General features: G+C 39.6%; 2 protein-coding genes and 1 long non-coding RNA gene across 5 annotated transcripts in view; 2 read left to right on the top strand and 1 right to left on the bottom strand.

The window, feature by feature from the left end:
- LOC311299877 (zinc finger MYM-type protein 4-like) overlaps positions 1 to 15,671 on the top strand; it is a 27,055-nt gene extending 11,384 nt beyond the window's left edge. For both annotated transcript variants that reach the window (XM_084423780.1, XM_084423779.1), the window contains 20 exons: positions 1,506 to 1,721; positions 1,803 to 1,953; positions 2,417 to 2,532; positions 2,628 to 2,852; positions 3,182 to 3,332; positions 3,461 to 3,636; positions 3,762 to 3,927; positions 4,016 to 4,168; positions 6,056 to 6,093; positions 6,207 to 6,351; positions 6,427 to 6,533; positions 7,284 to 7,455; positions 8,052 to 8,258; positions 8,623 to 8,726; positions 12,829 to 12,982; positions 13,212 to 13,363; positions 13,450 to 13,564; positions 13,642 to 13,881; positions 13,966 to 14,092; positions 14,924 to 15,671. In XM_084423780.1, the coding sequence (XP_084279906.1) occupies positions 1,506 to 1,721; positions 1,803 to 1,953; positions 2,417 to 2,532; positions 2,628 to 2,852; positions 3,182 to 3,332; positions 3,461 to 3,636; positions 3,762 to 3,927; positions 4,016 to 4,168; positions 6,056 to 6,093; positions 6,207 to 6,351; positions 6,427 to 6,533; positions 7,284 to 7,455; positions 8,052 to 8,258; positions 8,623 to 8,726; positions 12,829 to 12,982; positions 13,212 to 13,363; positions 13,450 to 13,564; positions 13,642 to 13,881; positions 13,966 to 14,092; positions 14,924 to 15,140 (3,132 nt within the window). In that variant the 3' untranslated portion in view covers positions 15,141 to 15,671. The remainder of the gene's footprint in view (positions 1 to 1,505; positions 1,722 to 1,802; positions 1,954 to 2,416; positions 2,533 to 2,627; positions 2,853 to 3,181; positions 3,333 to 3,460; positions 3,637 to 3,761; positions 3,928 to 4,015; positions 4,169 to 6,055; positions 6,094 to 6,206; positions 6,352 to 6,426; positions 6,534 to 7,283; positions 7,456 to 8,051; positions 8,259 to 8,622; positions 8,727 to 12,828; positions 12,983 to 13,211; positions 13,364 to 13,449; positions 13,565 to 13,641; positions 13,882 to 13,965; positions 14,093 to 14,923) is intronic.
- On the bottom strand, positions 13,838 to 18,070 carry LOC311299881. The gene is made up of 3 exons (XR_014629207.1): positions 18,026 to 18,070; positions 17,786 to 17,900; positions 13,838 to 13,974 (listed from the first exon to the last, which is right to left on the bottom strand). It is a non-coding gene; the product is annotated as an uncharacterized lncRNA (long non-coding RNA).
- The window catches only part of LOC311299878 (zinc finger MYM-type protein 4-like), a gene marked incomplete at its 5' end in the record, with an annotated part of 37,198 nt that continues 34,915 nt past the window's right edge, over positions 15,788 to 18,070 (top strand). Inside the window, one exon of one of the 2 annotated variants that reach the window (XM_084423787.1) lies at positions 15,788 to 16,775. In XM_084423787.1, coding sequence (XP_084279913.1) covers positions 16,482 to 16,775 — 294 coding nt within the window. Of the gene's footprint in view, positions 16,776 to 17,286; positions 17,736 to 18,070 lie in introns of those variants that run through there. The other variant, XM_084423784.1, reaches the window with a different exon arrangement.

Genomic DNA, 18,070 nt, shown 5'->3' with positions numbered 1-18,070 from the left:
AGGTGGATTCGGGATGGACCACTTGTGTTTGTGAAGTGGATGGACACACGAGAGGTGTCTGTCTGTTCCACTATCCATCCTGCCTACACCGGAGACACTGTGCAGAGGAGGGTGAAAGAAACGGAAGCATGGAGCTTGAAGACTTTTCCCTGTCCCGCACCCATCGTTGCGTACAACCAACACATGGGGGGCGTTGACCTGTCCGATCAGCTGTTGCAATACTACACCTCACAGCACAAAACCCTGAAGTGGTACAGAAAGATCTTTCTACACTTATTGGACATCGCTGCCACCAACTCCTATACGTTGCACAAAGAGCTGTACGGCAACCTGACCCACAAAGGGTTTATGGAGCAACTTATCGCAGAGCTCTGTGATATGTCACTGAAAATACCACGAAAAAAGAGCTCTTGTGACCATGTGCCTGTTCCAGGAGCGCAGCTGAGCTCAGATGCCAGGAAAATTGCCTCTGCCGGACGTCGGATCTGTGTGCATTGCAAAGCAGCGCATGGCAAGAAGCAGCAAACACCTTGGAAATGCCAGGCATGTGACGTGCACTTGTGTCTTCAGTTGACCAGGAACTGTTTCCAGGAATGGCACAAAACTCTGTGACTGTGTGCTCGAAAATGTGCTTTTGACCTTCTGTTTATCTTTCTGTCTCTCTGTATGATGTTGTACACTATTGTAAATAAACTACAAACAAACTAAAATATTCTTTCTTTTAGTCTTCACATAATTTCTTTTGGTTTTCTTACTGTGGCATCCCCAGATGTGATTATCTCCCCAGATGTGAAACACATCAAACAATTTTAATTAAAGTGTTGTTTTCTGAATGAATGGACAAGATGTTGTGACAAAGACTCTGATCTACAAAGTCCAGTAGTCCAAAGTCTTGTGAACAATGTTTTATGGCCCAATATCCGCCTCTATTTATATACATAATTTAGAAATATTATTCAGACCCCTTAATTAATTTTAGTTTTTTTTAAATTATTGATCAGTGTGCAAAGTTCTCAGTCTTGTTTTTGCTTTGTCATCAAGCTTTATGGAGCTGGTTGTGGTGTGGTGCCGTTTAGCATAAGGCAGCAACATCAAATATGAAATAATTAAGGGGTTTGTATGCTTTCTGAATCCACTGTGTTTGTATTTGTTAGAAAATCAACCTTTGTTTGCACTGTACATATTGCTCACACGTAGGACTGCAACTACTGTTTAGTGTACTTTTAGGTTCATGAAAAGCAAATCTGTATCATAACTGACTTGCTGTTTGATACATTTGCATTTTTGTTACTTTATATTTCTCTGGAAAACACTATTGTTCTGGTAGACTGAAATTGCATTTTTGTCACTTTATATTTCTCTAGGAAAAAACAAAGTATGTTATAGTTGTTTTTTTCTGTCTGTGACAATTGTATAACCGTTTCTGTGGCTGCTTTATAAGATCCATATAAAAATAAAGTTCAGTAGTTTTAAAAGGTTGCGTGTTGCAATTGCATTTCTCATAGACTTACACTCATGAAGTGAACTTCATGGGCTCCATCCAAAAGCTGTGCAGCGACAGCTGCTTCAACCAGTTCCGCTCCTCCAATAAGCTGAACATGAACAGCTGTGTGAACTGTGGTGGATACTGCTATGGCACAGACAGTCAGAGTCCATCTCTGCGGATAGAGGACAGAGTTATGAAGTTCTGCAAACAAAACTGCCTCCTAGCCTTCAAAAAGGTAACGGCAAAGGAATACCTAAATACGGGTTGGTTATTTTGTTGAAAGTCATTATTAAATAAATTGATCTTCCTTTTGTAGAAGAGTCTGAAGCCTGTCTCCTGCAAAATTTGTCGTACCATGCGCCCGGTTGCAGAAATGGTGGACAGTCCGAGCACAGACGGAATCCGAGAGCTTTTCTGCTCCGCTTCGTGTGTTACAGCAAATAAAGTTCAGACTGTCAGTTCTTCAGGTAACACAACCACATATGTTACCCTGGACCACAAAACCAGTCACATGGGTACATTTTTTTATACGTCATCTGAAAGTTGAATAAATGTATGATTTGTTATTGCATAGGACAATATTTGGCCAACTATTTGAAAATCTGGAATCTGAGGGTGCAAAAAAATCAAAACATTGAGAAAATCGCCTTTAAAGTTGTCAATTTATGTTCGCGATTCTGCTGCATTCACTCACAAAAATAAATGTTTTATATATTTACGGTAGGAAATTCACAAAATTTCTTCATGGAACATGATCTTTACTTAATATCCTAATGATTTTTGGCATAAAAGAAAAAGTTGGCTATTGCTACGAATATACCCGTGCGACTTGTGACTGGTTTTGTGATCCAGGGTCACATATTCACATTCTTAGTGGTCTTCTCTTTTGGAAGTATACTCAAATGTCCTTTTTGTGTGCATTCAAACCAGGTGCTCCAGTGGAATGCAACAGCTGCAAGCTGAAACTAACTCCTCAGTATCATCTAGCCATGTCTGACGGAACCATCCAGAACTTCTGCTCCTTTTCCTGCGTAGTATCATATCAGGTAGAGTTTAGTGCTTTTACAGATCACTCGGATTCAAAATGTGTCAATCACAGAAGTAGAGATATTTCAGTGTTTCACTTTTTGACTTTGTTCAGGATTCCTTCAGTAAGATAAAACCTAACAACCAGGTAAACTCCATAACCTCCACCACAAACGCCACATCTACCCCGAAACCTGTTGCTCCCAAACCTGCTTCATCAGAGTCCAGCTCATCAACAACGACTAGCGCTCCCGGTGGTCCGGTGCAGACGGTCACCAAGATCCCCTGCTCTCAGTGTCTGAACTCATTCTTCCACAAGCCAGAACTGCTGGAGTTCAAGGTACCCCTGTTCACTACTGTAGACTGCAACTAATAAACCAAAAATTTCACACAATTGGAGTTCATGGTTTTACAGGTGTAATGATTTCTTGGAATGACTTTTTTCAAGTTACACCGACAATTAAAATTTTAAAGTCAATAATGGATATCCTGGCCATTTATTAGGTCCCAATCTAGAGTCTCATTTATTGGCTGAAACTGATATGACTGCTGACATATGCATTGTAAAGTGTTTAATGAACAATCTGATCAGTAGTTTGTGTTTCTGTATAATTGCTACTCGACAGTGACCATAAACCTAATTGGTCGCATGCTTTCCTGACCTTTCAGAGGAAAATGTACGCTTTCTGCAGTTCTTCTTGTGTTGAGGAGTTCAAACAGATCAACAACGTCATGGCTCGCTGCGAGTACTGCAAGATCGATAAAGTTGTTAAGGAGGTGAAAAGGATAAACAAGATTGACCGCTGTTTCTGCAGCGAAGGTACGTGCCAAGAGCAAAACTTAAGATACTATTAGCATACCGTTTGTTTTCTTTTTGATCCGTACATGCATGTCTTAATACCAAGTTAATGTGACGTTATAATTCATTTTTTGTTCATCTCTGCACAGGATGCAAGTTACTTTATAAGCATGACCTGGTCAAGCGCTGGGGGAAGAAACACTGTCGCAACTGCTTCTACTGTAGTGGCTCCTCTCAGACTCTAGTCACTGAAGTTTTTGATAAAGTAGAGGAGGAGTTCTGTGGGAGCGTATGCTTACAACAACATACCTTATTAATGCGTAAGGTAATATTTGATCTCTTTTATTATTATTATTATTATTATTATTATTATTATTATTATTATTATTTAGAACTGCAACATTACACTTGTGGCTTTCAACTAACTAACAGTGAGTACATTTCTGACAGGAAATAAAGTGCTCCATGTGCAGGCAGGCCAAGAAGATGAAAGAGACCGTGAAATGGCTGGGCGAGATTAAGCATTTCTGCAGCTTGCAATGCTTGATGTTCTTTTGCAGTCTGCAGGGCATCACTGGGCCAGTCAGACCTGCAAGCAAACCTCTGCCCACACAAGGTATGTCTACCTGTAGATATTTGTGGAATTTTTTTTTTTCCCCTCTGTGGCTTCTCTTTTGATATCTTTTGATGATTGGTTTCCTCAGGGACAAGCCCAGCGCCGTCTCCAGCCCCTCAAGCTACAGTTAATCGCACATCACTGATCACTAAAGAGGCCACACCGGTCATCGCCAATGTTATATCACTCTCAAGTGCATCCAATGGACAGCCATGTGTTTTAGGAAACAGCGCTCTGCAAGGTGACTATCCTCTATCATCCCTGTACCATGAGGGGATGCACAGCGTATCGATACCAAAATGGTTATCGGTCGACATTAGAGATTTATTTACTTTATTAATCAATTATAAGTGTATTGATTTATTTGATTAAATGAGCAATTTAAATTAAAAGTCATTCAAATTGGATATTTTATTGTGCATGCACATTCCCCTGATTTTTACATTTAAAATACATTAAAGGTGCATTGCGCAACTTTTCATGTTAAAAATACCCGTTTTCTAACCCATACATGCTTAAACAATTGCCTGATGGGCTGAATGATCCCTTCTCTGATCACTGCGATTGCCTCTATAATCCTGTACAGTAAAATAAATAAGAGGGATTCGGGCCGGAATCTGAGACTGGGCGTGACGTCATGCGCGTTCACGGCACGCTCATATGTCTGGCAGGTTTGTGTATGCGCCGACGCCGCCATTCTCCGTAGAAAATGGATTCTAAGAGACCGTAGTTCATTTCAAACACCAACGCAAACTCCACGTAAGATAAAAAAAAGAGAACTTTTGTCTAGTGCAACCAAAAGGTCCAAATTGGAGTCAGACAGGCGTCGGGGTAAGACGAGAGTAAACATAGGGAAGGCTTTCAACAAATGGAGAGATCTCCGGTCTGCTCTAGGGCTCAAACGGGATCCTCAGTTGGCTTTTTTCTTGATAAAAAGGTAAGATATATCCCATTCTCTAATGTCTGATACGGCCAATAATGACAATAAATGACGATCCATAAAATGTGTAATGCTTTAGCGTAAGCTAGATAAATGTACAATCGGAATAGGTTTTACTAACTTCCATTGTCAGTGATCAGGTTCAGAATGATTGTGATATAAAATGCTGATATATAAGTTAGATACTTAGACACAAATTTTGAGCAAATTACTGCTTAATTACGATGTATTGCTATTGGAATATGCTACTTAGCTGATCAATAAAACAGGCTAAACCCCCGCAAATCTTCGGCGGATTAGCCTGTTTGGCTTTTATGGTAACGTCATAGTGCCACTTGATTGTTTATTACCTTGAGACATTTGGGTGTACTTTGTTGACCAACTGTGTATGGTATGGTATCATGATTACTATTTTGAGCTTTTACAAAGTAATAACTTATATTGTTCATGAACGTGTTTCCATAATAATAGTCATAAGTGGATACAGTAAACACATAACACAGTTCAACATGGAGATAGATGGGAATAAAAAACGAAGTTTTCTACTACCCCCATTTTTTCCCTCACACATAAGTGTGTTATTTACTCAATTGCCTTTCCTTTCACATATTTTAAATTACTTGCAGATTTAAAACTTTATTACCTCTGAAGACATTATGATTGTAAACAAAAGATTTGTGCAGCTGATGCTCCTTGGGTTATGACCAGCTCGAGCTCGTGCAAGCGTGCGTGTGCGTGTGGTCCGTGAGCGTGCACACCTCTGGTTGCAGTTTCGCTTGCCGCCAGAGGGGGCGTAGTTCTGCGAAAACTCATACTCTTGCGCAATGCACCTTTAAATAGCTCTTATATTTTAATAACACTGTTAAATGTACCTTTAGCCAATCTCAAAAAGAATATGCATTTTCAAAACTGTAATGTTGCAATAAATTCACTTGTAGTATTGTAAATGTCTATTTTTAGTCTAGGTTTTTTTTATAACATGAAAATACTTATCAGTTTATCTATCTCTGTAAGAATTGTAATGTTGGTGCCAAACACATTGCCAGTTACATACTTATTTGCATTGGATGTTAATGGCATGGAATGTCAACATTTTTCCCTTGTGTGTTTTTTTTTTTTTTTACAAACTAAGCAATGAGTCATCTATTTTCTGTGTTATCTCTTACAATTACATTTTTGCTTCCTCAGGCTCTATTCCAGCTGCTACTGCAAAAAGTTCTGGAACTGTAAGTTTTACACAATATCAGTAGACTGTGACTGGTCATGTCAAGGAAATCTAAATAAAAGCTGACGTTCCTCTGATCAACCACTGATCAGTCGTTCTCTGTGTTGTCCCCAGACGGCCAGCACACAGACAGACGTTGTAAAGACTCCTGCTCCAGCACCCCGAATCCTGAAGAACAAGGCCCTACTCTGTAAACCCTTTTGTCAGAACAAAGGCACATCCTGTAAACCCAATGTCTGCGACATGAACACACAAACAGGTACTAGGAAGCACTGTTGCAGACATGTTTATAGTGGGCATTGCATGTGCTGACCACTCACATGTTGTCTTCTAGATGGACCTTCCGTGATAGTGCTTCCTGTGCCGGTGCCAGTCTATGTTCCGGTTCCCATGAATCTCTACACCCAATACACTCCAAAGTCTGTGGGGTTACCGCTACCGGTGAGTATCTCTACCTCTTCCCATCCTCCTTGTTATTCCCTTTCCTTATCTTCTTCTTTGAGTTTTGAAACTATTATGGTTTTATACATGTTTGCTACCAGAATCAATGATGATTTATTTTGTTAACTGAAATAAAGCAAAAAAAAAACTAACATAGCACTCTAAACTTAAAGGTATAGTGGAGGATTTTTCCGAATTTTAGAAAAGAACCGCCCTCTCCACTTGCACATGCGCAACACTCTACCTGCTCCCGAGAGAGAACGCCTATTAAACGTGTGCTGTCGGCATCGCTCAAACATGCTTACTTGCAAGCACGTACGATGGCCTTACGTAAACATATCACCAGAATGATTGACAATTAGGAGGACCAATAGTCTTGATGATCCACCCGGAAAAAGAAAATCCTCCACTATACCTTTAAATAAATGTTCATCCCTCATAAAATGTCAAATAAACTTACACTAGTATTATGACTAAAATATCATTAGACTACTGAGAATTTTTTTTTTTTTTTTTTTTTATTATTATTGTTGTTCTGGTTAGCTCATTTAAAAAAAACATCTGAAACCACAAACTTCAGGGGGGAAAATACTAAAAGATAACAGTGAAAACTAGACAAACTGAAACCTAAACTATTATAATTAAATTGCAGATCATAGATTCAATTTGAAGGCAACCTATAGACTCCCACCCCTGATTACACCCTTAGTATATACTTGAATCATCATGTGTATCTGTCTGTTCATGCAGGTTCCAGTGCCCTTGTTCTTCCCCACGACTCTGGACAGCGCTGAGCGCATTGTGAAGACCATTCAGGAAATCAAAGAGAAGATCCCTGATGACCCTCTGGAGGCCGACCTCATCATGATGGCGGAGATGGTGGCTGAGGATACAGAGAGGGAGAAATGCATCACATCTGCTGGTAAATTAGGGACAATTTGAAGGTTTTTAATATGGTTTTCATGCTTGAATGTTCAAAAACCACCTTATTTTTCACTTATTTTACATTGTTGCAGCTCCTCTCTTCCCAGTCTGTCAGTAACGCTCTGTTTAGTTCCTGTTTAAATAAAGCCCCTCTTTCCGAAAAGCACAATGTGCTCTGATTGGTTGGCTGGATCAGTGTGTTGTGATTGGTCAACCGCTTTGAGTGTGTCTTGGGAATTTCACGCTCATTATCGTAACTGCAAGTATCAACACTACTAACTCAACCAGGTCTCGTCCACTTATTTTGCGTATGCCTTGGCCAGGAATTTTTTAAGTAAGGAATATTGTGACTTCCCTCAGAAGATCCATCAAGACTACAATGGAGTCGTTTCAGGGAGTTCAGAAGCAGTGCACACTGATATAGAGAATAACTCCCTTTGGAGTGACTTTGTGCTTTGTAACTTTGCAGACCTTTTTTTAAATAGCAACATCACCCACTAAAGAAAGAGAAAATAGTATTTAAAAAAAAAAGGCATTAATACACATGCACACACATTTTCTTTTTGTTCACTAGCCTTTTGTTTTGTTATTCAGATCAGGCTGAAAATATAATGGAGGACCTTGATCTGGAAGCTCTTTCCAACAATCTGAGTTGGGAGGAGGACTCTGTGTCTTCAGCTCAGACATGGGATCAACCCCCAGAGCCTGAAAGACCTCCTCCGTCCAGATCTGCCGCACTGACCCCCGTCTCTACCTCAGCAGAAGAGCCACAGATGGACCTGGAGGCTGATTTCCCAGTCGGTAAGAGCTTCTACTGAGGATGAAAGTCTTCAAAGAACAAAAGACAAAGACAGAATCACTAACTGCTCTTGACTGAATAACTTTTGAAGTTTTAATAAGGATTAATCTATATTTAACTTATTATTCATGCAGTGAAGACCGTGACGGGTTTGATAACTTTATTCAACTTTGTTTCTACATTAATTTGGAGATTAAATGTGACATTATAGACTGACAATATATGTTACAATATAAAAATATATTAAAAACGTTAATGTTCGGTGCTATCAATCCCTTTTAATTACAGAAAGTTACATTTTAAAAATTACAACAACAAAAAAATTAATCGATTGACAGCACTAATCTTTATCCTTTCACGTTTCAGAGAGCATTGAACTTTTCAGAGGGCAAACACAAAAGGAGGCGACAGATTCTGGCAAACGCAAATCTCGTAAAAGAGGACGTGATGGCCTCCCTCAGAAGAAACGGGTAAGAACAACTACTGTTGAATTATTCTCAATGTTTCACCAAAACACTTTTAACTATAGCAAATCAGGATAACATTTATCTTATCACACTGAGGTGGGTGACATAAATCAGTTTGTTTCTACTGCAATATTTTGAGAGCATTTTGTACTCGTGTTCATTAGTTTTCGATCTGTCTAACAGTCCTGTCTTAATACGGTATTAGATATAGCTGTTATACATTGAAAGTAGACAGTATATGAAAGGGTATTAACGTATGGCGTGTGGTTGATGTCCGGTGTTGCTAGCTGAGCAGAAATACATAATCATGTTTTGGTTGGTCCCCTTAAAGTTGCGTTGGATTTCTCCTTTCCGTGGTCGTAGAGTTAGTTTGTGGAGGACATATATAGGCTATAATCTGTGTTTACACAGCTTTCTTAAAAATGGCGGGTGCTGGTGTTTCGCGTGCATTCGGCCAATCAGCGTACACTAACGTCACTGGTAGTTCCTAGAGTGCTGTGAAGTAGGAGCTAAATTAGTTCCTTCAAAAGGAGATCCTAGAACTAAAATCGTTCCTAGAACATTTTTTCACTGTGTTTGGGAATGTGAGGAGATTCAGAAATTTTGGGATGAGGTGACCCAATGCATTTCTCAATTTACTTCTTCTCAAGTCACGACATGTCCTATGTTATGTGTATTGAATTTATTTGCAGAAAATTGTTCCTTGTCTGTAAAAGAGAGAAAAATGGTGGATTTGTGTTTACTGCAAGCCAGACGGTCTATTGCTTTATATTGGAAAAAGGCTGATTGCCCCTCTCTTGGACTATGGCTAAGAAACCTGTCATCTTGTTTGGCTCTTGAAAAGCTTACATATATAACAAAGAAGAAATCATCTGAATTTGCGAACATCTGGGAGGTGTTTCTGAATTTTCTTAAAAGTGGAAATATTGAAGATGCATTAGATGTGTGAAGTTTTATATGTAGGAAGAATCTAGCTAATTTTGTAACTTACTACTTTGTATTTCTATATGCCTGCCTGGGGTTTGGTTGGGGATTGAAATGTTTTTGTCCTAAAAATGTGAAAACTCAATAAAGACATGTTAAACAAAATCGTTCCTAGAACCTGCGTTGCGAACACCAAAATCCGGGTACTTCCACCAATGGTTCTTGTAACTATGAAAAGGTTCCTCTGGTTTGAAAGCCCCTAATATGGCACTTGTTCTGCTGCTGTCAAAGGATGCGTGGAACGAGAAGCAATAAAATTGAGCGAATTATCTCATAGTATTAATATCTGGATGAACTACAGCTGCTTAAAAGACTTTGGAATGCTAACAACGTTGCGTCCAAAACATTTTCGCTTTCAAAAAAAGTGTTTTTTTATTATTGATTTTCAAAACTTGTTCCAATAAATTAGTATATATTACTATTCAAATAAAGCCTCTGGAGCTGATATTCAGATATTGAATTATTTAATGTTAATGGCCGTTTAGTTTCTGACACACACTGTAAGCGGTAGACCAGTCACAACAGACTGGGCCAATAAGGGCACTTTAAATCCGTAAAGTGTGGGGTGCTTAAACATTACTTACTGCAGATTTTCATAGTTTTTAACACATTTTGTCATTCCGTAAAAAGAAACTGAACACCCTTTTTGCGTTCACAAAAAAATGGCACTCGCGATTGACGGCCCTATTTCTGCTGCTCTGCTAAGGCTGATTCATCCTCACGCACATTCGTATCTGTGGAGTTGTCAAATCATCAAGTCTCAAGCGCAGGACATCAAGGACAGAATTGGTTGAGGGACTTGACTCCGCAACTGAGACGGGACGTCGTGATTTCAGGGCTGAAGAGGGAGTTGCGTCACTGCAAGCAGGGATATGACGACACCAAGGCAGCTCTAGCGGATTTGAGAAGCACTCACAAGGGGCTCGTGGAGGCCCATAGGGCTGTTGTGCTGCAGCTGAGAGAGGCACATGTGACGACACGGAAGTTGAGGACTCGGATTGACGGTTCATGCACTCCAGCGGCAGACTGTACGAGTGTGGACGGTGTTACCCTGAGTAGCAACGCAGACAGTCGGCAAACAACGCCACATTGCCACCCCGATCTTAAAGGGATAGTTCACTTTGAAATAAAATTTTGGTATGTTTTAGCTTACCTCAAGGGTATCCAAGATGTAGGTGTCTTTTTTTCCGCAGTAGTTTCAATTTTGATATTTTTAGGTCAAACCGTTCTTGTCTGTCAGTCAAATAATGCAGGTCGATGGTCACTGTCTCAAAACACAAGCACAGAGTCCAAATTAAAACAATTCCCCATCGTCCAAATTAAACAATTCCCCATCGTAAGTACACATTGATGGCCTAAGACACGAAACGAGCGGTTTGTGTGAGAAAACGAACAGTATTTATATCGTTATCTCTTGAACACAGCACACGTCCAAATGGCGTGTTCGTTGGAACGAAACCGTAGCCAAGGCGAAATCTATGTATATATCTATACCCGCCCACGCCGTCAGATCATTTGGACGTGTGCTGTGTTCAAGAGATAACAACGATATAAATACTGTTCGTTTTCTCACACAAACCGCTCGTTTCGTGTCTTAGGCCATCAATGTGTACTTACGATGGGGAATTGTTTAATTTGGACGATGGGGAATTGTTTTAATTTGGACTCTGTGCTTGTGTTTTGAGACAGTGACCATCGACCTGCATTATATGACTGACAGACAAGAACGGTTTGACCTAAAAATATCAAAATTGAAACTACTGCGGAAACAAAGACACCTACATCTTGGATGCCCTCGAGGTAAGCTAAAACATATAAAAAATTAATTTCAAAGTGAACTATCCCTTTAAGTTCCATCCTCCCTTTAAAAAGTGCAACTGGATCTCCTCTTTATGAGGAGTCGGAAGCGGCCGAATCGCTAAAGAGTGGGCATCCAATACAAACTGGGATGGTGCGAGGGGCAGATTTGCTTTGCTTTGCCAGTGAACCTACAAAGCTTCATCATTAAGACTGTCCCAGAGGTTCCCTCGCATGACCTAGTGACCAAAAACGCACCGGGTCAATGAGTCCTCGCGCTTGCCAAGAAACGCTGATGCCACAGGCTATGTTGCGATACAACAGCAGTAGACAACATCTAAAAATGTAAATTTAATAGACTAAATTTAAAAACCTTGTTTTGTCTTTCGTTAGGAACTCTTTAGATATTACTGTTACTATTACTATTAATGTGATGCATAAGCTCAAACCAGGTGTATACTATTTTTAAATGTAAAAATTACATGCGACTGACAAATTGGTCAAAAACAAAATCAAGCTGAAGCCAGTTTTATGAAACAAGACTGTCATGTGATTGCTTTAAAACACGTTTTTTTTCAGACCTACCTTCTGAGGAGCTTAGTCAGTTATTTTTATCTTGTCAACTGAAGTTGTGGCCTTCCTTCCTTGATGTTCTGCTAATTTGCACATGATTCTTTTGATGCACTTGAAGTGTAGAGATAATGCCGGGTTATACTAATGGGTACAATAAGGTTCATTAGTTAATGTATTAACTAACATGATCTAACAATGAGCAATACATTTGTTACAGTATTTATTAATGTTAAGTCCAGCTGTTCATTGATTTGTTCATGTTAGTTCACAGTGCATTAACTAATGTTAACAATACAACATTTGATTTGAATAATGTATCCGTAAATGTTTAAATTAATATTTACTAAGATTAATAAATGCTAGAAGTATTGTTCATTCTTAGTTCATGTTAAATAAGGTAGTTAAATAATGTTAACTAATGAACCTTATTGGTTCCTAGTGTTACCTACTAATGTTTTGAATAAGAAAGGATAGGGATAGGTTCAGGATTAGTGCCTAGTTATTACTCGGTTATTATATAATTACTGAAAAAGTACGTAGTATGTACATGAGGAATAGGGCTATAAAATAAAGTGCCACTCAGTTGATGTTCAAATATACTCTTTAATTCAATACATTGAATGAAATTTGTAACTTTTTAAAATATAAATTTGTAGTTGTGGTAGTGTTTATAACTTTTATAATATTTTTTATTTATTACCATCACTGATTACATGTTTGACTATTATGTTTTATTGGTGTGTGTGTGTAGGGCCGCAAAAGTGCAGCAGTGGTTCCAGCCAAACCAGCTCTAGACAACTTCTCAAACCTCTCCAAACTGCAACATGAGTACGCAGTCAATGCCTGGAGAGACTGGGTGCGCTGGAGGAACGTCCAACCCAACATGGAGACTCCCAAATTTGGCTGTAGGTCTCAGTTTGCTTTATACCCAACATATTATCCCCAAAAGAAAGTTCCACAATGTAAAACAATTATTCATAAAAGTGGCTTAACGTGTTTCACAAGTTATATATATTTTTTGACTGTATGCATTCAGAGGGATTTGAACCATTGCTTGCATCATGCTTTACTAGTTAAGCTACACAATCTTCAACATGCCATTTAAGCATCAAACACGTCCTTCATCCTCCACAGCGCGTACTATGACAATAAAGGAGGACCTGTTGAAGTGTTGCACGGCTGAACTGAGCTACGGCCTCTGCAAGTTCATCTCTGAAGTTCGTCGACCCAACGGAGAGAAGTACAGCCCTGACAGCGTCTTTTACCTCTGCTTGGGCATCCAGCAGGTGAAACGAGAAGAAATCACACAAACTCAACACATTCAGTCATGTTGTATTTAGTTAAATTGGCTCTCGTCGATTATGTTTTACAGTTCCTGTTTGAGAACAATCGGATGGAGAACATCTTCTCGGATCTCTTCTACACCAAATTCTGCCATGAAATGACCAACTTACTCAAAGGATGGAAACCAACTATTTTACCCACTGGTGAGTATTTTAAGAAACTGACACGAGACTGGCTTGTTTCTCCGTTGTGCTACAAACGCCTGTGCGTGTTTGTGCAGGTTACGTTCATTCTCGTGTGGAGGAGGAGTATCTGTGGGACTGTAAGCAGCTGGGAGCGTTTTCACCCGGCGTGCTGCTCAACACGCTGCTCTATTTCTTCACCAAGTTCTTCAACTACAAGACAGTGGAGCAGCACCGTCGCCTCTCTTTCGGCCACATCGTCCGCTGCTCTCGAAGCAAGGGCAGCACCAAAGTGGCCTGTTTGCGTTTCTATCCCCCCAAAGATGACACGAGCTCTGGTCAGTGGTCAGTCATACCGTCATAGCCTGATTGTGTGTTTTGTGTTCTTGTTGTGGGAATCATTTGTTTTTTGCTCAATGTAGATGGCGTCCCTGCAAAGAAAAGAAAGGAAGAGGAGGATGACAGTGACACTATATATGAGATAAAGGAAAATTCAGAAAATCCTCTCCGCTGTCCTGTCAGGCTGTACGAATTCTATATCTCAAAATGGTATGTTCGTTTGAAATTTGAAATGACAGCTTTATATATACACACACACACACACACACAGGGTTTGACATTAACACCCTCGGGTGGATTTCAGCGGTGGCATGTAACAGTCACTCCTATTAGCCACTTTGGAGGGTTGAATTTTATATATATTATTATAATTATATTTATTATATATATTTTTTCAATTGTAGTCTTTTAAAATGGACCTGAAATAAACTAAGTGCAATGTAGTTATCCAAAAAAAATAAAAATTCTATACATATCAATACTGAAATATCTGAAACGCTTCCAACACTCATTTTTCGCAGAATAGATACACGATACTAGCAGCACTTTCTCACTCTCTCATCTCTCCGACAGCGAGTTACACACAAACCCTCCTCCCCTCACTCGTTTCATTTTCTCCCGATGAATATTGTTGGTGTAATTTTGGCGTGGGATTGCGCGTAATTTGACTAATTCAAAAGCTATCGTGCTATCGATGTCGAAATTTTGGCCAGTGAAAATGAGTGGCTAGTAACTTTGGAAACCCACCATAGCCACAGTGGCTGGTGAGCAAAAAAATTGTCAAGCCCTGAATTTGTGACTACAAATGTCATCACTGTCACTTTCGATCAATTTAATGCATCCTTGCTGAATAAAAGTTTTAATTTGTTTAAAAAAAAAAAATTCGTACTGAGCCCAAACTTTTGAACGGTAGTGTTTAATGTAACAAAATATTTTTATTTCAGATAAATGCTGTTCTTTTTAACTTTCTAAAAAGTAAATGCAATAAAAAAAAAGGGAATATCATTGCCGCCCTATAATACACTTGTATTTTTCCTCCAGCTCACCCAGTGTGAGGCAATGCACGACCCAGTTCTACCTGAGCCCTGAGCGTTCCTGTGTACCCAGCAGTCCCATGTGGTTCTCGACCACCTCGCTGAGTGATGATATTCTGGATAGCATGCTCATACGCATCCTTACTGTCAGAGAGCTGCACCTGGAGACGGACAAAACGCCCACCGAGACCGATTCAGATAGTGACACGGACTACAGACCGTGATGCTGAACTGAGACTCACGCCATAAGCGCACATCAAAACTGCAGAGTGAAGGAGGTGTCCCGGGGAAACGTTTCTCCTAGATGGCTCTGTGTAATTCTACAAAGCTGACAAAACCTTGAATGCTATTGATCATGTTTCCAAGGACTGGAAAGCAAGTGTTTTGTCATTGTATTTTCCATATTATAGTAGTTACGAGGCTGTACAGTGTTTTTTTTTTTTTTGGTTGTATGAGTTACATTTAGAGGACAATGCAGAATTTTATACAGTGCCACACTATACACAAGTGATCTTCAAAGGGATTACTGCCCATTGTCTGTATTATGAAACACTAATAACATTGATAGCATCTTTGTACAACAGGCATTAAAAACAGTGACTGGTGTATCTAACCTTTGTTCATTGTAAAAATGAATGTGGGTTTTCGTTCTTTTTGCAACCTTGCCATTCCAGGGTTTATTAAATCCTGTACAATAGGCAAACACTGTATTTCTTTGGATAAAAAAAGACAATAAAACTGAATCTTTCATTTAATGTTTCAACATACTGGCTTTCAAGGTGTATCATCACAAAGTTGACATTTCAAATAAAAAACCCAAGCAAAATTACATGCTTACATTTTACACAGAAATGCATTTGAGCATTGCAGTCTCATTTATAGATATGTACACATTGATATTCTGTTTGTGCACATTACAAAATAACAAATGTAGGTCATAAGAGCAAGAAACTGGTTCGAGATACAAAGATGTAAATGGATCCAAGTTTGTATCTCTTAAATTAGGCTACCTCACTAATAATGCCCAGAATGGTACTAAACTTCTACAGTACAGTACAAATAGGTTCTGTATTCATAAAACGAGGCATTGGAAAGTTTGTAAGTACATCAGGAGTTTATTTAAAGGAACACACCACCGTTTGAAATAGAGGCTATTCACCGTCTCCCCTATATTTAGATAGGTGGGCAAACGCATTTTTATTTCAGTGCATGCATTGTCCTTAGTCTGGCAGCGCCGCCGCTAGCTTAGCATAATGAATGGAATCCTTTGTTGCCGGATAGCATGTCGTGACTTAGTGATCCAAAAAAAAAAAAAAACGAATTACTTCTTGTGGCCTGCGTATTCACAACGAGTACAAATAGCAATGCAGATTAAGACCAGGCGATTTCCTAGGCAGATATTGACTTGGGACTATTGGGGGGAAGCACAGGCGAAGCACTGCTACTTGGGCGCAGAGATTTCACGCAACACCTGAAATCCTCCAACTTCCGTCAACATACCGGCGTCACCTGCACCAAGTATCTTCGCTTTTGGATTGTGTTGAGTTTAAGAAGTTACAGCAAACATGGTAATCACCTGCATAGCAAAAGGTTGTGAGAACAAACAAAGGACATACACGAATGTAATGTTTCACAGAATTCCATCTAATGTGGAACTGAGAAATCAATGGATAGCTGCTCTGGAGATCTGCACTTCAACACCTCACTACAAAATTAACCAGTATCGTGTTTGCGAAGAGCATTTTGCACCGGAGGACTACGTTGAAAAAATGCTATATGGCCCCAGAAAGACTGTACTACGTCTGAAGGATACGGCCGTCCCATCCATTTTCAAAGCAAAGGAAGAACAAAGTGCACATGTAAGTTGTCTTTTATTACTCTTCCTTACGTGAATCTGTGTTTTTGTTTGTTCAGTTGTTAGATGCTGAGAACCTGTATAGAGTATGGTTCAAATTGCCTCCTCTAGTATAACCTCGACCTGTTTAAGAACAACCAGACTGAAAAAAATAATAAAAAAATCGCTGTTATCCTTCCCTGTGAAATGAAATGACTGAGGGCTAGCTATATTTCTCTCACCGAGTTAGCCTGGTTCTGTTGACTCACATGAGTTGTAGTAGGCTATAACGTTACTTACTACAGAGAAAGGCTTTTTTCACTTTTACTCACGACATGCTAACGGGTAACACTGAGACAAAAATGCGTTTGCCCACCTATCTAAATGTAGGGGGGACGGTGAATAACCCCTATTTATTTAAAAAAAAAAAAATAATAAAAAAAAGGTGGCGTGTTCCTTTAAATAACACTTGCCTGATAGTCACTTCCGTGATTTGGGAAAAGCCCGTAAAAGTCCTGTAAGGGAAAAGCTAGTGAATTTAACACTAACATAGAAATAACGTATTTATACTCTCGCGTGAAACTTTGTTGACGGAAACAACTGTGTAACTTACACGTGACTGAGCAGAGGATTGTTGTGAGACAGTCAGACTACTGCAGCGTGATAGGACAAGATGCCAAACACATGTATCTATCCCGGCTGCGGTATAAAAGCTAAATGGTTCAATCCGGAGACCTTCCATGGTCTGCCGTTTCGCTGCAATGACCCGGAGCTTCTACAACAGTGGCTTGTCGTTCTCCAAATTGACATCACTACACCAGTCGAGACGCTAAAGGAGAAGCGCTACCGTGTCTGTAGCAGGCATTTCGATGAAGACGACTTTCACCTTCCTAGTAGAGCCAAGGACTCAAATAAACCGACTAGAGTACACCTGAAAAGGAACGCTATTCCACGAGGGGGCCCACCGGCCGCGGACATATTAGAGGTAAATTAAAGGGATAGTTCACTTTGAAATTAAATGTTGGTATGTTTTACCTCAAGGGCATCCAAGATGTAGGTGTCTTTGTTTCCGCAGTAGTTTCAATTTTGATATTCTTAGGTCAAACCGTTCTTGTCTGTCAGTCATATAATGCAGGTCTATGGTCACCACCTCAAAGAGCATGCACAGATAAGTCCAAATTAAACAATTCCCCATTGTAAGTACACATTGATGGCCTACGACACGAGACGAGCTGTTTGTGTGAGAAAACGAATAGTATTTATATCGTTTTTTACCTCTTGTACACAACCACGTAGAAGTGATCTGAGGGCTCTCGCGCG

This window comes from Rutilus rutilus, assembly GCF_951802725.1.
Source record: "Rutilus rutilus genome assembly, chromosome: 11".
NCBI lineage: Eukaryota > Metazoa > Chordata > Actinopteri > Cypriniformes > Leuciscidae > Rutilus > Rutilus rutilus.
The sequence above is the reverse complement of the archived record's forward strand: the minus strand, read 5'-3'. Positions and strand labels throughout refer to the sequence as shown.